Source organism: Rhincodon typus, chromosome 4 (genome assembly GCF_021869965.1).
Source record: "Rhincodon typus isolate 14 chromosome 4, sRhiTyp1.1, whole genome shotgun sequence".
NCBI lineage: Eukaryota > Metazoa > Chordata > Chondrichthyes > Orectolobiformes > Rhincodontidae > Rhincodon > Rhincodon typus.
The window spans coordinates 61,496,161-61,514,743 of NC_063335.1; the positions used below are offsets into that span (position 1 = coordinate 61,496,161).

The following is an 18,583-nucleotide window of genomic DNA, read 5'->3' on the forward strand; positions in this document are numbered from 1 at the left end:
TTTCAGTTCTCACCATTATATAATCTGGAATGGAAAGCTGCCAAGATTGTTTTCAACATCTGCATAAAATTAGTTCACAATATCACGATTATCCGTTTAAAAAGTTACTTTCAACTATAGTTCACAATATATTAAAAAAATGACAATTTGAACTCTTGCTTACATAAATCGAAGAGACAGATTTTGCAAATGTTATGCATTCTTAGATACTAGAAAATGTGCACGTTCATACTGCCAGCAAATAATGTATTTTGAATTCTTGACAGCTCAGAGAAGACCAATTTGGTAAATTTTATTGGCAGATGAATTAGCACCATATTATTAAAGTTATAAGAAAATGATAATCATAGTAATATTTGTCTGCCTCACCAAATTCATAAACATTAATGCTGAAGACAGCACTTAAATTAATGTGTGCATCAAAATCAGATTTATAAAGAATATGTTTACCATATCACTTCTTGCAGCACACATTGAAAATCTATGACTACTTTCAACGTCTGGTTTGGCAACAGATTTTCTTAATAAAACAATGTGTTAACTTATTACAGAGTTGTTTCATATTCCAACCGTTCTTCAATGAGGGCTTCATCCTTGTACTGAAGTTGAGGTGGAGAAGATGCCCATTCAAAAGCAAGGATAGCCTTTCGTAGACTTCTGTCCAAAACATGTCTGTCCCATGCTGGATACTTGTTTCTCAAAAGGTCAATTTTGATCACTGTTTCTTCTATCCTTGGGGTGCGAGAAGATGGCGTAGAGGGTGCAGTAGATCTAACCTGAAAAACAGGCATGCTACCATCCCTTTCTGTGAATTTCTGTTCCCTGTTTTGGGTCACAGGCCTCAAAGCACTTGCTGCTGTCTCTGCAGGCAAATTGAAAGTGGCCACAGGCTCCTTGCAAGCACACCTTTGTGACTGGCCAAACCTTGGTCCATTTGGATGAAAAAAGGCATAGTACATCAACATAAAAACGATTCCAGTTAAAAAACTACTAAAGACAACACAAAGCGCTGGTATGGCAAAAGCATCCGTTATTTGAGGTGCTCGGTACAAATACCACAGTGCACTCAAGGCAGTGTTTTCCAAGAGGATTACAAAGTAGTAGATAAAAAGTCGACACCGAGTTCTTCCTTCTTTAACATTGAACCAACTGAAAATATAAATTATTCCTACAACCATGTCAAATACAATCTCCTCCCACTTGGTTATGCAGAACTCTGTTTCACAATGAACAATCCAGAAAGTCATGATGCACCAATGCAAGACAATGAAGATCCCAAAATAGAGCTGGAAAACTGATGCAAACAAGGCAAAGGTGATAACTCTGGCTGCAATAGTGAAGAAATGCCAACAGAACTGAATGATAACAGCCATGTAGCTGATGGGTTTTTTATCATTCCTGGAATCACGAAGAGCTTTCTGATAGGAAGCCAAGGCCCAGGCCAAGGACACAAGGGATACTGCAGCTGTAAGGCCTGCAGGAGAGATAAAAGTACACAGATAGTTAATAATTTTATATCAGTGACAGAGCAGAAACTATGAATAAAATAATCCCTATGAAGTAAATTTGCCAGATCTAAGTTGAAATCTTGCTTATAAGATCTTTCCAAAACATACCTAACCAGTTATGTGACACTATTTAAAAATGCCTTTCATTTGTCAGTTTATTCAAATACTTTTCTGTAAAATATGAATTTTCTTAAATCACTGCTTTGAATTGCTGCTATTAATCAATGTATTATTTGACAAAAATATTTGGCCTTCAGTTTTAAGCACTGGAGTGCATATGACCCCCAAAGATGGTGGCAAACTCAAGGAATTTAGGGATGTCGATATCCATCTAAACTTAAGAGCTGGCAACATTCCATAAACTTGAGATTGTTGACTTGCTTGCCGAGCTTGCTTGTTTTCTATAAGACATTTTGCTAGGTAACACCATCAGTGAGGCATCTGATGTAGCAATGTTGTTCTACTCTGCTTGGAATATATACTGTCCGGACCATTATGGTTATTAACATGCAACGATTGCCACAAACATTACATCGGACACACAGGAAGGAAACTAGCCATCAGAATACATGAACATCACCTAGCAGCAAAATGACACGATCCTCAACTTCCACAGCCACCACCACAACGTCCACAAAGCTGCATTAGGATATTATTTAAACGGGCCATGACTCACTGCAACACTCCAGAACTATGCAGGAAAGAGAAGAGCACCTATACAAAATATTCGCTATGAACGGATATCCCCACAATTTCATCCGCAGGTGCCTATTAAATAGACAACAACAAGAGGACACAGTATGCCCTAACACACTGGCCACACTGCCCTACATCAAGAACATATCAGAACTGACAACAAGACTCCTAAGACCACTAAGAATCATGGTAGCACACAAGCCTGCAGCCACCCTACGACAAAAGCAAGGATTAAAGACCGCATTCCCACAACATGCAGAACCAATGTGGTTTATAAAATACCATGCAACGACTGCCACAAACATTACATCGGACAGACAGGAAGGAAACTAGCCATCAGAATACATGAACATCAGCTAGCAGCAAAACGACATGATGAACTTTCCTTAATATCAGTACACTCGGACAATGAAGACCACCATTTTAACTCGGATAACGTAACTATAGTAGCCCAAGCTAAACATAGACATGCACGGGAATTCCTAGGGGCATGATTCTCAACCCGTAATGCAATCAACAAACATGTAGAATTGGACCCCGTATATAAACCCATTCAGAACGAAACCAGAAATGACGCTACTCACCATAATGGACTGGACTGTATAAATTCCAAGCGGAGTAGAACAACATCACTACATCAGAGGCCTCACTGATGATGTTACGTAGCATGGTGATGAAATGTCTGAACGAAAACAAGCCAGCTCGGCGAGCAAGTCAACAACCTCACCCACGAACTGAGGTATAAATCTTTGCTAAAATTTTAAATTCCATAAAATTCTTTGCTGAGCTTCCAAAACCTGGCAGACAGGAATAGGAATTCTTAAGCGAAAAAGTGCAGCCTTTGAATGAAGTAAACGTTGAGAAAGTCCTGGATGCAATTATGCTGAGGAAGGCAATTAAATGGCAAGGAAGGCCCAAAGCTGTCTCATGAGGCCCAGAGAAGCATTCTCACTCCTCTTAGCACTCAAGGAAGCCTAAAATCAAATGTGACCAATTTGACACCTTGGGTAGATTTTTTTTTAAAATTCATGTTCCTGACATATTTGGCCTTCTGTAGAATCTGACTTTGCTCCCTCACTCAGGTTTCTAACTAATATTATAGTTGGGTCCCACTGATCATCAAGACTTGATCTGCATAAAGACGTATAATGATAGACCTTGCTTCTTTTGTATGGGTGTTCTACTACTCAAAATGACAGGTTGACATTAAGCCAAGGTGAGTAGACTGTAATAGAGGTAAGGGATTCACTCGGACAGACAAGTCTCGAAGGTAATTGTATAGATTATTAGTTCTTAGTTTTGTTTTTTTTCTCAGAGATCCATTTGTGATTTTGTATTTTTTTTTGTTCAATGGATACAAAGTGTGGCCTATAAATATTTACATAGATAAGATGCAAGATGGTCATTTTTTAAAAGGGAAAAGCTTGTTTGCTTTGTTTACAGCATAGATTATCTCCAAATAGAAGTTATTTGAGTGGTGAAATAATTGCAGGTTGAGCTGGATTTGGGATGCACCTTAGAGGATGAGGTTACTTTTTGGGATTTAGAGCAGGACCTGCACAACAGCAAAAGCTGGTGCACCTTTTTGAAATATATTCAAAAACATGACAGTGATGATCCTTGAAATGTGGATAAAAGAATAATTCATGGAATCCCTGCAGTGTGGGAACAGGCCATTTGGCCCAAGTCCAAGGCAGTGGCCTCTCCAAAGAGCATCCCACCCAGACCCATTCCCCTACCCCTGCATTTCCCATGTCTAACCCATCTAACCTAAACATCCCTGGAGACTATGGGCAATTTAACATGGCCAGTTCACCTACTCTGCACATCTTTGGACTGAGGGAGGAAACTGGAGCACCTGGAGGAAACCTGCGCAGACACAGGGAGAATGTGCAAACTCCACACAGACAGTCGCCCGAGGGTGGGATTGAACTCAGGTACCCTGGCGCTGTGAGGCAGCAGTGCTAGCCACCGAGCCACCATGTCACCCTCAAAGTGGAGAATGTGGGCATTGATCCCACTATCTCTTGCATGCGAAGCAAGCTGTCTACCATTTGGACTAATGCCCCGCAAATTAGTAAGCACTAATTTGAACAGTGTCTGATCTTTCTAAAGTGTTTCTTGTAAATAGATTTTCATTTCTGCATAGAGGTGTAAATCAGATCACAAAAACAGTAGGTTTGTATGCAGAAGAAACAAGTTTTGTGTGGCCTCTCTATGGGTCAAGAAAATCTTGGACGTAAACTAAACGTGCACCTCTTCTGATGTCATTGTGTACATTGGGAGGACCACAAGGTATGGCTCACATTTTACATACCTGACTCAAAAATTCAGTGCTTGGAGGCACTGTATTCTTTAATCCAGTATCTCAATTCCTATTCCTCAAATACTTGACTGTTGAATAGAGCATTTAAACTTTCTTAAATACTACATGTAACCATTTATAATTATTTTGCTGTAGATTGTTTCTCTATAAACTGAACTCCAAAAAACATATTACATAATATGTCTATGCACCTGGCAGCCCCCGTGGCTATCTGCAAAGTCTTTCCTGGAACATCAGGCATAATTCCTGATAAGCTGCTCTCCAAAGAAGTAAAATTATAACATCAAGGACACTTTCTCCTAAATTGGGTTTGCCAAGTTGGGAATGATCCTGACTCTATGCTTTCAATTTTGGAATGAAAATTCAGACCTATGTGTATGGCTAATTTTCTCAAATATGAATTTCTGGTAGGGAGCCTCATGCCTTGCCAGTATATTTAAAAGCTTTACAGAACTGCTTTGACTCTTTCAACTCATTGGAATGGATTGCAAGTCATGAGGATTCTCAACCTGCTACTTGAAGGGAGGATCAGTGTTATGGACCAGACCAGACCAGACCCCCTCAAAATATTTTAAGAAGGTAGCCGAGACACTAACCTTTTCTTATTTTAAAGGTAGATGTGAAGTATGTGATCCAGATGTGATGCAACAGGTCAAACCACTCAATGTTAAGCAAAACACAATTTATTTAAACATTATAGTTAAAATACAAACAAAAGAAAGAGAAATTCAGAATAACTTAACTGTTGGAAAACTTAACTGAATAATAGATACTGGACCTATTACTAATTAACTGTTCCAATATAGTAACATTCCATAAACACATCACTTGGCAAAAAGATAAATTCAGACAAGATTCTTACATGCAGCTCCTCAATCAAGGAGAAAACAGCATTAAGAGAGATTTCAGAGGAAGTAGCAACTAGGAATTCTTTACTGAATCTTCAACTCTTCTGGGACTTCTGAATGCTACAGCTAAAAGACCCCAGAGAACTGGCCACTCCACTTCCATCGCTCCAACCATTTTTAAAAAAAACCCAAAAGGCCTCATAAAACTTAAAACATAAAATTTTAAAACTCTTAGTAGTCTTACTCTATTATACAATAATAGAGTAGTACATATACAATACATATATATTACATTGACTCTAAGCATGCAAATAATCACTAGTAAATTTTATTTCAGTCCCTTTACTTTTGCCACCGAACGCCTTCATCTTTCTTCATCCAAGTCGCGACAACACATTGGCCGTTATGTTTTCTCACTCTGCCACATGTATAATTCTCAAATTGAATGGCTGCAATAATAAGCTTCATCTAAACAGTCTGGGATTTTTTTCCTTAAATTTCTCCAAAAACTTTAATTGGTTATGTTCAGTGTATAAAATTGTCGCAGACACATTACTGGCAATATAAATGTTGAAATATTGTAACACCAACACCAAGCTCAAGGTTTCCTTCTCAATCATGGAATATTTCTATTGATGAGTATTCCATTTTCTGGAAAAATACCTGATAGGACTTTCTATATTCTCGTCATCTTGTAAGAGTACAGTGCCAACACCTGCATCACTCGCATCGATAGCCATCTTGAATGGATTTGTGTAATTAGGTGTGGGAGCAGTGGTTAACACAGTTTTCAGGCTGTCAAATGCCTGCTGACAGTCCACAGCCCACTGAAGTTTTCTGCACTTCTTCAATAAGTCAGTGGAGCAACCAAACTGCTAAAATTTGGTACGAACATCCAATAAAACCCTTTCATCCCAGGATTCGTAATACTGCTCTCTTCATTAATGGTATGGGAAGCTCCCCAACAACCTTTGTTTTCACATTCCATAGGGCCATCTGTCCATGTACGATAACATGACCCAGGAACGTGACTTGGGCTTCTGCAATTCACTCTTAGCCAGGTTTGTCACCAAGCCTGCCTCCCAAAGTCGATTGAATACTTCTGATAAATGCTACAAATGTTCCTTCCATGTGTGACTAAAAGTCACCAGGTCATCGATGTACGCCACACAATTGGTTAATCCAGCAATGACTTTATTGGCTAGCCTTTGAAATGTGGCTGGCAGATTTTTCATACCTTAAATTTTCAGACGTTAAATTGGTATAGTCCATTCGGTGTCACAAAAGCTGAAATTGTCTTTGTTCTTTCAGATAATGGTACCTGCCAGTATCCTCTCAGTAAGTCCTACTTAGAAATGTAAGTTGCTTGTCCCACCTTCTCAATACAGTATTCCAAACGTAGAATAGGATATGAATCAGACTTTGTAACTGGATTGACTTTGCAATAGTCCACACATAATTGTTGGGTACCATCTGGTTTTGGCACCATTACTATGGTTGAGCTCCAGTTGCAGCAACTTACTTTGGTTATGTTGTTTTTGAGCATGTGTTCAATCTCTTTTTGAACCAGTGCCAACTTTAGAGGTTTAAGTCGATAAGGATGTTGCTTAATTGGAACAGCATTTTCTATATCTACATCACGCATAACTAAATTAGGACTTCCCAGCGTATTCCCACATATCTCCCCATTTGATAGTAATAACTCTTTCAGGTCAATTTTCTTCCAGACGGTAACTCGTTAATTTATCCCAATTTTTGAGAACTTCCTCATTGTCTAATTTAATTTGAGGAATGTCCAATTCAGAATCCTCTGAACTTGGTTCTACACTCTGTGTTGTAACCTGTACCACATTATCCTTTTGCTTTCGCTCTCTATCAAAATAACTTTTGAGTAAATTCACATGACACGATCAGATTTCTTTCTGTCTGGAGTTCTTATCAAATAGCTCACTTCACTCAAACTCCTTTCAATTTGATAAGCATGGCACCCCACGAAGCATGCTATTAATAAACACATTGAACTTGACCCCATATACATTCCACTATGGAGGAAACCCAGAAGTGAGGCAATCCATCGCAATGGACCCCAGAGTTTAAAAACCAGGCAGGAAAACACACCGACGCTTCATCAGAGGCTGCACTGAGGATGTTACCAAGCACGGTAACGTAACGTCTGCGGAACAACAAACCAGCTCGGCGAGCTAACCAACCTCAATAATCAATTAAGACTCTTGTAAAATGTTCCTCAAATGCCGGAATGGGCATTAAAGGTGCTGGTTTTATCAATGCCTGAGGTTTTCCAATTACCTGACACATTTGCCATGTCTGGCAAAATTCACCTACATCCTTATACAGTCCAGGGCACTAAAAATGTTTTTATATTTTGACTTGAGTTTTCCTTACTCCTAAATGACCTTCTACTGGTAATTGATATTGATTGATTGATTGATTTTTATTGTCATGTGTACCAAAATACATGTGAGTAAACCTTATCCTCGCAAATAAATGGCTTAAGAAGACACTTTCCTCTCAACCAACCAGGTTGTACATTCTGGTGTAGCTTTTTAGCTTCCACTATGCTTCCCTTTACCATTTCAAAAAAATTCACTGGCTTGTCTTATTCTCCTACATCCATCTTCCCAGTGCTTTTTTTCTAAACCACCAATACTGCAACTTCATGTGGCCTACTTTATTGCAATGAAAACACCTGAGCTTTTTTACGCCTCTTTCCCCTACATGGGTTTTGTTTTTACCCTGTGTTAAACTATCTTTACTATCTTCAATGAGATCTACTTTTCCTTTACTACCTGAGGATTTCTGTTTTCCCCAATTTCTATCCCTCACAGATTGAAATTGATGTCGGAAGCCAAACTTTGATTTATGAACCAACTCATAATCACAACCATTTGAGCTGCTAATCTTTCAGTTTTAACTCTCTGCTCTTCCACATGAGTTCTCACTGCTTCAGGAAGTGAAGTTTTGAACTCCTCCAAAATAATCATCTCTCTAAGAGTGCATATGTTTAATCTATTTTTAATGCTGTTATCCACTTATCAAAATTACTTTGTTTGATCCTTTCAAACTCAATGTATGTTTGACCAGGGTACCTCCTTAGATTCCTGAAATGTTGTCTGTAGGCTTCTGGCATTAACTCATATGCACTTAAGATGGCTTTTTTCACTTCCTCATTATGGACAATGGGGAACCTGTGGATGTAGTGTATCTGGATTTCCAGAAGGCATTTGACAAGGTGCTACACCAAAGGCTGCTACATAAGATAAAGTTGCACGGTATTACTGGTAATGTATTGGCATGGATAGAGGATTTGTTGACTAGTAGAAAGCAAAGAGTAGGGGTAAATGTGTGTTTTTCTGGTTGGCGGTCAGTGGCTAGTGGTGTGTCTCAGGAATCAGTGTTGGGACCACAATTGTTTACAATTTACGTGGATGATTTGGAGTTGGGGACTAAGTGTGGTGTGTCAAAATTTGCAGATGACACTAAGATGAGTGATAGAGCAAAGTGTGCAGATGACACTGAAAGTCTACAGAGGGACATAGATAGTCTAAGTGAGTGGGCAAAGGTCTGGCAGATGGAGTACAATGTTGATAAGTGTGAGGTAATACATTTTGGTAGGAATAACAGCAAAATGGACTTTGTTTTAAATGGTAAAAAATTGCAGCACGCTGCTGTGTAGAGGGACTTGGGTGTCCTTGTGCATGAATCGCTAAAAGTAGGATTGCAGGTACAGCAGGTAATTAAAAAGGCAAATGGAATTTTGCCTGTCATTGCTGGCGGGATGGAGTTTAAAAACAGGGAGGCTATGCTGCAGCTGTATAGGGTCCTGGTGAGGCCACACCTGGAGTGCTGTGTGCAGTTTCAGTCTCCTTACTTGAGAACGGATATACTAGCACTGGAGCGGGTGCAGAGGAGATTCACTCGGTTGATTCCAGCTTTGAGAGGGTTATGAGAAGAGACTGAGTAGGCTGGGATTATACTCATTGGAATTCAGAAGAATGAGGGGAGATCTTATAGAAACATATAAGATTATGAAGGGAATAGATAAGGTGGAGGCAGGGAGGTTGTTTCCACTAGCAGGTGAAACTAGGACTAGGGGGCATAGCTTCAAAATAAAGGGAAGCTGATGTAGGACTGAGGTCAGGAGGAACTTCTCCACCCAAAGGGTTGTGAATCTGTGAAATTCCCTGCCAGGTGAAGCGGTTGAAGCTACCTCGCTGAACGTGTTTAAGGCAAGGCTAGATAAATTTTTGAACAGTAAAGGAATTAAGGGATATGGTGTGCGGGCGGCAAAGTGGAGCTGAGTCTCAAAAAGATCAGCCATGATCTTATTACATGGCGGGGCAGGCTTGAGGGGTTGGATGGCCTACTCCTGCTCCTAGTTCTTATGTTCTTATGTTTTTATAATCCCCAGATACCTTCTCTGATATTGGTGCAAATACCTCACTAGCTGTACCTACCAACTTTATTTGGACCAACAAAACTGTCATGGTCAGCGGCCACTTCATTTGTTTAGCCACTTTCTCAAATGAAATGAAAAAGCCTTCGCCACCCTTCTTGTCAAATTTATGCAATGCTTGGATATATTTAAATAGATCCACACCAGGTCTTTAACTGCGATGGGTTTACTCATCATCACTGTCCTCCTCACTAAGCCTATTTTCTACCTTAATCTCTGCCCTTTTAAGTCAGCTTTCCTTTCTAATTGCCAACTCCAGAAGTTCAAACTCTCTCTCTTTCTGCTTCTTTTTCTCTCTTTCTTCTGCTAGGACCTTCCTCTCCTTTCTGCTCTGCTTTTAATCATAATTCAAATTGTTTAATTTCCTTTTCATGTTCAAGCTGCTGCATCTGCAATTAAATTCTAACCATTTCCAAAGACTCTGATGGCATTTCCAGCAAATTTAAATGTCGAGCTATTGCTGCAGTTAGCTCCCCTTTCCTCACAAACAAAGGCAACCCCAACTCCAGCTTGTCTGCCAATTCCAACAACTTTGCTTTACTCACTTTTTGTAAAACTCCCAAAGTCACTTCTTCCACCTCCAGAAAACACTTAGCGACCCAAAGAGCCATTACTACACAAGGCACACCCTGCTTAACCCAAGTGAATTCAATGCCCGAAACAAAAGAAACTAACACTTACAACTCACCGCCTTTGAGTCCAACAATCCTAAATCCAACTTGGAATTATAGAATGTTATCCTGGATGAGCCCCAAGTTGTTATGGATCAAACCAGACAACCTCAAAATATTTTAAGAAGGTGGCCTAGACCCTAACTTTTTCTTATTTTAAAGGTAGATGTGAAGTGTGTGTTCCAGATGTGATACGACTGGTCAAACCACTCAACATTAAGCAAATTACATTTTATTTAAACACTCTAGTTAAAATACAAACAAAAGAAAGAGGAATTTAGAATAACTTAACTATTGGAAAACTTAATCAAATAACAGATACAGGACCTATTACTAATTAACTGTTCTAACATAGCAACATTCCATAAACACACCCCTTGGCAAAAAAGTAAATTTAGATACAGATTCTTACGTGCAGCTCCCCAATCCAGGAGGAAATAACATCAAGAGAGATTTCAGAAAAAGTAGCAGCTAGAAATTCTTCACTGAAACTTTAACCCTTCTGGGACCCAAACAGCTCCTGACTGCTACAGCTAAAAGAACCTAGAAAGCCTGATCCATGAGAACTGACCACTGCCCTTCCATTGCTACAACTGTTTTAAAAGAAAATAACCTAAGGCCTCCTAAACTATTGACTTAGGTAGTCTCCAGTAGCCACTTTGTGATGTCTGCCTTTACAACCTCTCTTAAAAAATACCCAGGACAAAACAAGATAACACAGTATGGAGCTGGAAGAACACATTAGGCCAGGCAGCATCAGAGGAGAAGGAAAGTTGATACATCAACTTTCCTACTGCTCTGATGCTGCCTGGCCTGCTGTGTTCTTTCAGCTTCAGACTATGTTATCTCTGACTCCAGCATCTGCAGTTCTTGCTATTTCCCAGGACAAGATAACTTTTTTAAAGTAACAGCATTGTCACATTCAGGACACATCTTTCTAAAATCAGGTTTATCATGTCGCTATATAAAAGTTATTTGCTTAAATAATTCTGTACGATTAGTTATATTTTCACTCTTTCACACCTGGCGATTGCGGATATGAGTCCCAGAATCTTAAAGCCATAATCAAACTGAAACTATATATTTTGGAACTATTATGCTTCAGCTGATATGTCCAAACTTTCTGTGTTGAGAGTACAAGCAGTTAGGAAAAACCTCGTGATTCTATTTCAGGAAGAGCGATGGGGTTTTCTCTCTAACGTATGACTAAAAATCAATTATTTCTTTTCCACATAGATCCTATGGTCTACCCATGCTGGATACAGGCTGAGTTTGAATAGGAGATGTGAGGACAAAGGAAAGTAGGTTGTTGGGCATGTGTTGGCAATGACTTGACACTAAGTTGGAATATATGCTACAGAGGGCCATGGCAGGAGGATAATGGAGCATGGCTTGATGTAGGGACCAAAAAGTGCTTTGTGAGTTGGATTCAGGGTTATAGAGTGGCATAGAAACAATGAGCTGTGATGTGGGTGGCATGAAATTGTATGGGTTGATATGGATGGGGCATGGGCAGAACATGTGGTGAGGGATAGTGCACTGTTTTATGTTTCAGTATTTCTTCTGAAATTTCAGTTCCTTGCCAGTGCACAGAGGTAGGTCCTTCACCCAGCTTTTAGCAATGTCTGGCATCCTTTGCTCTCAATCCCAGGGAACCCAACACTCCAAATGACAATTTGGGCAACCAATTTTAGAAGTCAGGATCATGGATCCAGAAAGTCTCCCAACTTCCCTTTTTCACCAAGGGAAGGAGAATTTAAAAAAGGTAGCACAGAGATGGCAGCATAGTAGCACTGCACTAGTAGTCCAGAAACCCAGGCTAATGCTCTGGGTACATGGGTTTCAATTGCATCTTAGCAGATAGTAAAGTTTGAATAAAGGAAACTGTACAAGTAAAAACCAACCCAATGACAAACATGTATCCATTGTTGATTGTTGTTGACAACCCATGTGATTACTGATGCCCTTAAAAAATGAAATCTGTCATACATACCTGGTTTGGCCTACACGTGATTCAATCCTATAACAATGTGATTGACTCCTATTTGCCCTCTGAAATGGCACTAATAAGTCAAGCAACTCAAATGGCAGTTAGGAATGGGCAATAAATGCAGGCCAGCCAGTGACTCCCACATCCCATGAGAAAATTTTTAAAAAACTATTAAATGTTAGCTTGTCATCTGGAAAAGTGTGACAGTCTTTTATAAAGGAATATGCACGAATAATAGATTATAGCAGAACATTTAGAAATATATAATGTAATCAAAGAGAGTCAGCATGGCTTCATGAAAGGGAAATTATGCTTAACAAATTTATTAGAGTTCTTTAAGGATATGACAAGCAGTGTGGTCAAAGTGAAAACAGTATATGCAATATATTTAATAAAAACCGAAAGAACTGCGGATGCTGTGAATCAGGAACAAAAACAAAGTTTCTGGAAAAGCTCAGCAGGTCTGGCAGCATCTGTGAAAGAAAAAATAGAATTAACATTTCGGGTCCGGTGACCCTTCCTCAGATCCGTTGTATGTAATATGTTTGCATTTCTAAAAGATGTTTCGTAAGGCACCCCATGTAAGGCTCCTAACTAAAAGCCTATGGTGTTGTGGTTGTATATCAGCATGGGTAGAAGGTTAGCTAATGAATAGAAGACAGACAGTTGGGATAAAGGGAGTAAATTTCATGAGGGCAACCTGCAGCTAATTGAGTGCTACAGAAATCAGTGCTGAGGCCACAATTCTTTACAATATGTTTTAATGACTTGGATGAGGAAAATTAATGTACTATTGCCATGTTTAGGGATGAAACAAAAATAGGTGGTGGGGGTAAACTAAAGGTGATATTTTGTAGGGATCTGAGTGATGTGAATGATGGCAAGATTTGGGTCTATTCTGATGAGAAGCCTGACAAGACCCATTTTGACATCGGAAGCATCTCATTTCATCTTTCATGCTTTTGCTAAGCAGCAACAGCATGGTGGCTCAGTGGTTAGCACTGCTGCGTCACAGTGCCAGGGACCTGGGTTCGATCCCACCCTTGGGTGACTGTCTGTGTGGAGTTTGCATGTTCTCCCCGTGTCAGTGTGGGTCCCCTCTGGGTGCTCTGGTTTCCTCCCACGGTCCAAAGATGTGCAGGCTAGGTGGATTGGCCATGCTAAATTGCCTGTAGTGTTCAGGGATGTGTAGATTAGGTGGATTAGAGGGGGATGGGTCTGGATAGGGTGCTCTGAGGGTTTGTGTGGACTGGTTGGGCCGAGGGGCCTGTTTCCACACTGTAGGGATTCTATGATCTATTCTAAGATGAGCTTCTCACTTGACAGCAGCATGTTGTCAATTAAGGAGAAATTATTGCTTGTTGCAAACCTTGATTGACAAACTTACCTTATCAACATTCAGATTTCTATTTTAATAAGTGTGGCAATGAGCTAAACATTAGGAAACACAAACTCAATTTAGGGCAGGTTCCTGGTAGATTCAGCTTGCTGCTTGCTCCAAAGGACCTCCATGTTGTGTTCAAGCAAACAACATTTCAGGACATGATCCACAATACCAGGTGCAAGCACACCTTGTTCATGGACATTAGCATCCAGCCTTTGCCTACCCCTCATGGCACAAGCACAGAGCTGCAGGCACTCACTTCTCAATGACATTGGGTGGTCACTCAGCGGGTGCAGCACTTTCGTAAATTTACTGCACATGTTGAGCTTGAGAGCTGCGTGACTCCTACATGCTGCAGTACTCTCATATACCCGGTGTGTTTGAGGCTCCAAGTCCTTACAAGTCTGGTTACTGGTGGTCAAGGGCTACATGGTTCATGACACCATTGCACAATTCATGGTGGTAGCTGCTTGCCTTGAGCAGTCCTCATTCTTTAACAGAGGTTGGCATGGTCTTAGATGACTCACCTATTCATTCTCATTGAATGGAGCTGCTTATGTGACCAATGAATGGCCATTTTTCCTTACTTATTTGTGCATAGGATGTGGGGTTCGCAAGCTATGACCGTTTTTATTACCCATCCTTAATTGGTGTTAAGAAGGTAGGGCCTTCTTGAACCACTTTGGGGCCAGTTACTGCCCAGTCTCAATTTTGAGGAAAGCAGCAGAAGGTCATGGATAGGGTGGGAGGATGCTTGCTTGGGTTTTGGGCATGAATGAAGCTGTGTCCCTCGCTGGTTCCCTTTGCAAATCATACTGTCAAGATCCTCACCCTTGCCCATATAAACAGTAGTATTCCCTCCCAGACTATCTGTGCTGATAGAATTACAGAAAACTCAGAAAACTAAAATATACAGTAGCTGATACACAGGAAGGGAATACATGATGAACTGTGGAACCCTGGGAATCACCAAGGATCAGTGGGACATTGGTGTGCATGTACACCAATCCCTTAAATTATCAGGATAGGTGGATAAAGTGGTTTAGAAGACATATGGCATATTTGACTTTATTAACCGAGGCATAGAGTTTAAGAGCAGGGAGGTTATGCTGGAACTGTATAAAATGTTGGCTAGGCACAGCTAGCGTATCGTGTACAGTTCTGGAATCCACATTATAGAATGGGTGTGATAGCACTGGAGAAGGTGCAGAGGAGATTTACCAGGATGTTGCCTGGGCTGAAGAGTTTCAGTTATGAACAGAAATTAGACAGACTGGGATAACAAGGTGTAGAGCTGGATGTACACAGCAGGCCAAGCAGCATCAGAGGAGCAGGAAAGCTGATGTTTCGGGTCTGGACCCTTCTTCAGACCCTTCTTTATCCAGCTCTACACCTTGTTATCTCAGATTCTCCAGCATTGGCAGTTCCTACTATCTTAGACAGACTGGGGTTGTTTTACTTACAGCAGCGAAAATTGAGAGGGCATGTGATTGAGATGTATAAAATTATAAGGAGTGTCGATAGGCAAACAGGAAGAAACTTTTCCCCTTGATGGAGAGATCAGTGACTTGGGGTCATTGATTTAAGGTAAGAGGCAGAAGATTTAAATGTGAGGGAAATGTTTTTCACCCAGAGAGTGGAAAGAATCAGGAACTCACTGCCTGTAAGGGTTACAGTGGCAGTAACCCTCGTAGCATTTAAGAAATATTTAGATGTTCACTTGCAATGCAAAGGCATGCAACATTATGGGCCAAGTGTTGGAAAATGGGACTAGAATACTTGGGTATTTGTTTTTGACCAGCATGGACATGATGGGCTGAAGAGCCTTTTCCTGTGCTGCAGACTCTATGATCCTATGATTTTGATCTATTCAACATTCACAAAAGCCAAAACCTAAAATTGGAAAATAGCTTCTCCAAATGAAAGCTCCCGACTGAGGCTTCAAGGTTACCAATTTAAATTCAATCCTAGAAACATAAAAAATGGGAGCAGTAGTAGGCCATTTGGCCTTTTGAGCTTGCTCTGCCATTCGTTAGGATCATGGATGATTATCCAATTTAACAGCCAATGTTGTTTATCTCTCATAAGTTTTGATCCCTTTATCCCCAAGTGCTAAACCTTCTTGAAATCATACAATGGTTTGGCATTAACTGCTTTCTGTGGTAACGAATTCCACAGGGTCACCTCTCTCTGGATAAAGACATTTCTCCTCATCTCAGTCCTAAATGGTGTACCCCCTGTATCTTTAGACTGTGACTTCTGGATTGTGGCTCAACCGCTATAGGGAACATCCTTCTTGCGTCAATTCAGTCTAGCCCTGTTAAAATTTTATAGCTTTCTATGAGCTCCCCTCTCATTCTGCTGAATTCTAATGAATGTAATCCTAACTGATTCAACATTTCCTCATAGGTAGGTCTGGCAAACCTTTGCTGCGCTCTTTCTTTAGCAAGAACATATTTCCTCAGATAAGGAGAGCAAAACTGAATGTAATACTCCAGGGGTGATCTCACCAAGGCCCTGTATAATTGCAGCATGACATCCCTGCTCCTGTATTTGAATCATCTCACTATGAAGCCCAACATACTATTTGCCTTCTTTACCACCTGCTGCATCTGCAATGCTTACTTTTAGTGACTCGTATATGAAGACACCAAGGTCTCATTGCACATTCTCTCAAATTGCAACCATTCAAATAAAAATCTGCCTTCCTGTTTTTGCTACCAAAGTGGAAAGACTTACATTTGTCCACATTATACTGCATCTACCAACTATTTCATCATTTTTATTTCGGTTTGAAGATCACATTCCACAATTCAGTATGTTTTTCTATGAGATCTGAGGACAGTTCACCTTATGTCTGAGACAATAAAATAGTGGGATGTTACCTTGTCATGACTGAAACTGTAGCTATATGTAAATCTCCATCAGTTGCATTTTTGAGGAAAGTTCCTGAAGCACAAAAAAATACATTCTTGGCAGTGACATTTTAAGATATTTAAAGGAAACATGAGCCCTGGTGATGACAATTTTATTTTCTATGGCATTGGGGCTTACCACTTAGATCTTTGACACATTTTGAACCAATTTCAAATTCTCTGTTTTTTGCTCTCATCTGTTTTTCCTGATCTTTAGCTGAGCCTCATTATTCAATGTACTTTTCCGATTCTTTTTGTTTTACAATTGAAATCAACCCAGTCATGCATTTTACAGCTTGTGCTTGCTGACCCATGAGCAATGTCATGAAAATTTGTCCAAATGACCACTCCTTTCAAATGAAACCAACTAAATCCTCAGCACTTCCATGATACAAGTATTTTGATGACATTCCTAGGCTGTGTCCTGTGCAAATATGTCCTGTTCTTCCAAGAGTATAATCTAAAACCTAAATGTATCTAAGATACAAGTTTGGAGATAGTACTAATTATTGTAATTTGTCAATAATCAATTCACATGAAGCATAAGCTACTTAGTAGCTGTACTATTCCTGCTGCGTATTTTAATGCATGAATGACTGAGAACTTTCTCTAAGTTTCAAAACTTAGTTTTGAAATTCTTGCTATGCCTGGGACAAAATGAAGTTCTTTTTGTAAATTGCAATTAACAGACCGGTGTAGGCTAAGTCATGCCTCACAACACCTTAGAACAGTATTTTTGACAAACCCATGTACATCATAATCAATGATCCGGAATACAAGTCAGCAACTTGCTTACATCTCTCCCAAATTTTATTTCCATGCCTTCAATGAAAATAAAGATCGGAAAAGATGAAAAATGGACTGCCAATTTGTCATTTTATGCACTATGTCAAGACATAACCACTTGGTGTAAAGTAAAACAGTTATCAAATCAAACAAAATAAACATTGATACATGTCAAACAGTATAATAAATTCTCTTCACCTCTTCAACATGCTGTCCATAATGCTGACATTTATTTCTCAAATTTACTAGTGGAGCACTCATTCAGAAGTTACATACCAGCTTCTTCTAATAGCCCATATTGTGGCTAGGAATCACATATGTTCATCTGTACCCAGGACCTGTGCCATTCTTGACAACAAGGTGCAGGGCTGGATGAACACAGCAGGCCAAGCAGCATCATAGGAGCAGAGAGGCTGACGTTTCGGGACTAGACCCTTCATCAGAAAAGGGGGAGGGGAAGGGGGTTTTGAAATAAATAGGCAGAGAGTGGGAGGCGGATAGAAGAGGGATAGAGGAGAGGATAGGTGGAGAGGAAACAAACAGGTCGAAGAGGCGGGGATGGAGCCAGTAAAGGTGAGTGTAGGTAGGGAGTTAGGAAGGGGATAGGTCAGTCCAGGGAGGACGGACAGGTCATGGGGAGCGGGATGAGGTTAGTCGGTAGGAGATGGAGGTGCGGCTTGAGGTGGGAGGAGGGGATAGGTGGGAGGAAGAACAGGTTAGGGAGGCAGGGACGAGCTGGACTGGTTTTGGGATGCGGTAGGGGGAGGGGAGATTTTGAAACTTGTGAAATCCACATTGATACCATTGGGCTGCAGGGTTCCCAAGCGGAATATGAGTTGCTGTTCCTGCAACCTTCGGGTGGCATCGTTGTGGCACTGCAGGAGGCCCAGGATGGACATGTCGTCTGAGGAATGGGAGGGGGAGTTGAAATGGTTCGCGACTGGGAGGTGCAGTTGTTTGTTGCGAACCGAGCGTAGGTGTTCTG

At 40.4% G+C, this 18,583-nt stretch overlaps 1 protein-coding gene across 2 annotated transcripts in view; it reads right to left on the bottom strand.

The window, feature by feature from the left end:
- Window positions 1-512: 512 nt before the first annotated feature.
- Window positions 513-18,583, bottom strand: part of xkr4 (XK related 4) — a 366,598-nt gene continuing 348,527 nt past the window's right edge. For both annotated transcript variants that reach the window (XM_048596051.1, XM_048596050.1), the window contains one exon: window positions 513-1,474. In XM_048596051.1, coding sequence (XP_048452008.1) covers window positions 546-1,474 — 929 coding nt within the window. In that variant the 3' untranslated portion in view covers window positions 513-545. The remainder of the gene's footprint in view (window positions 1,475-18,583) is intronic.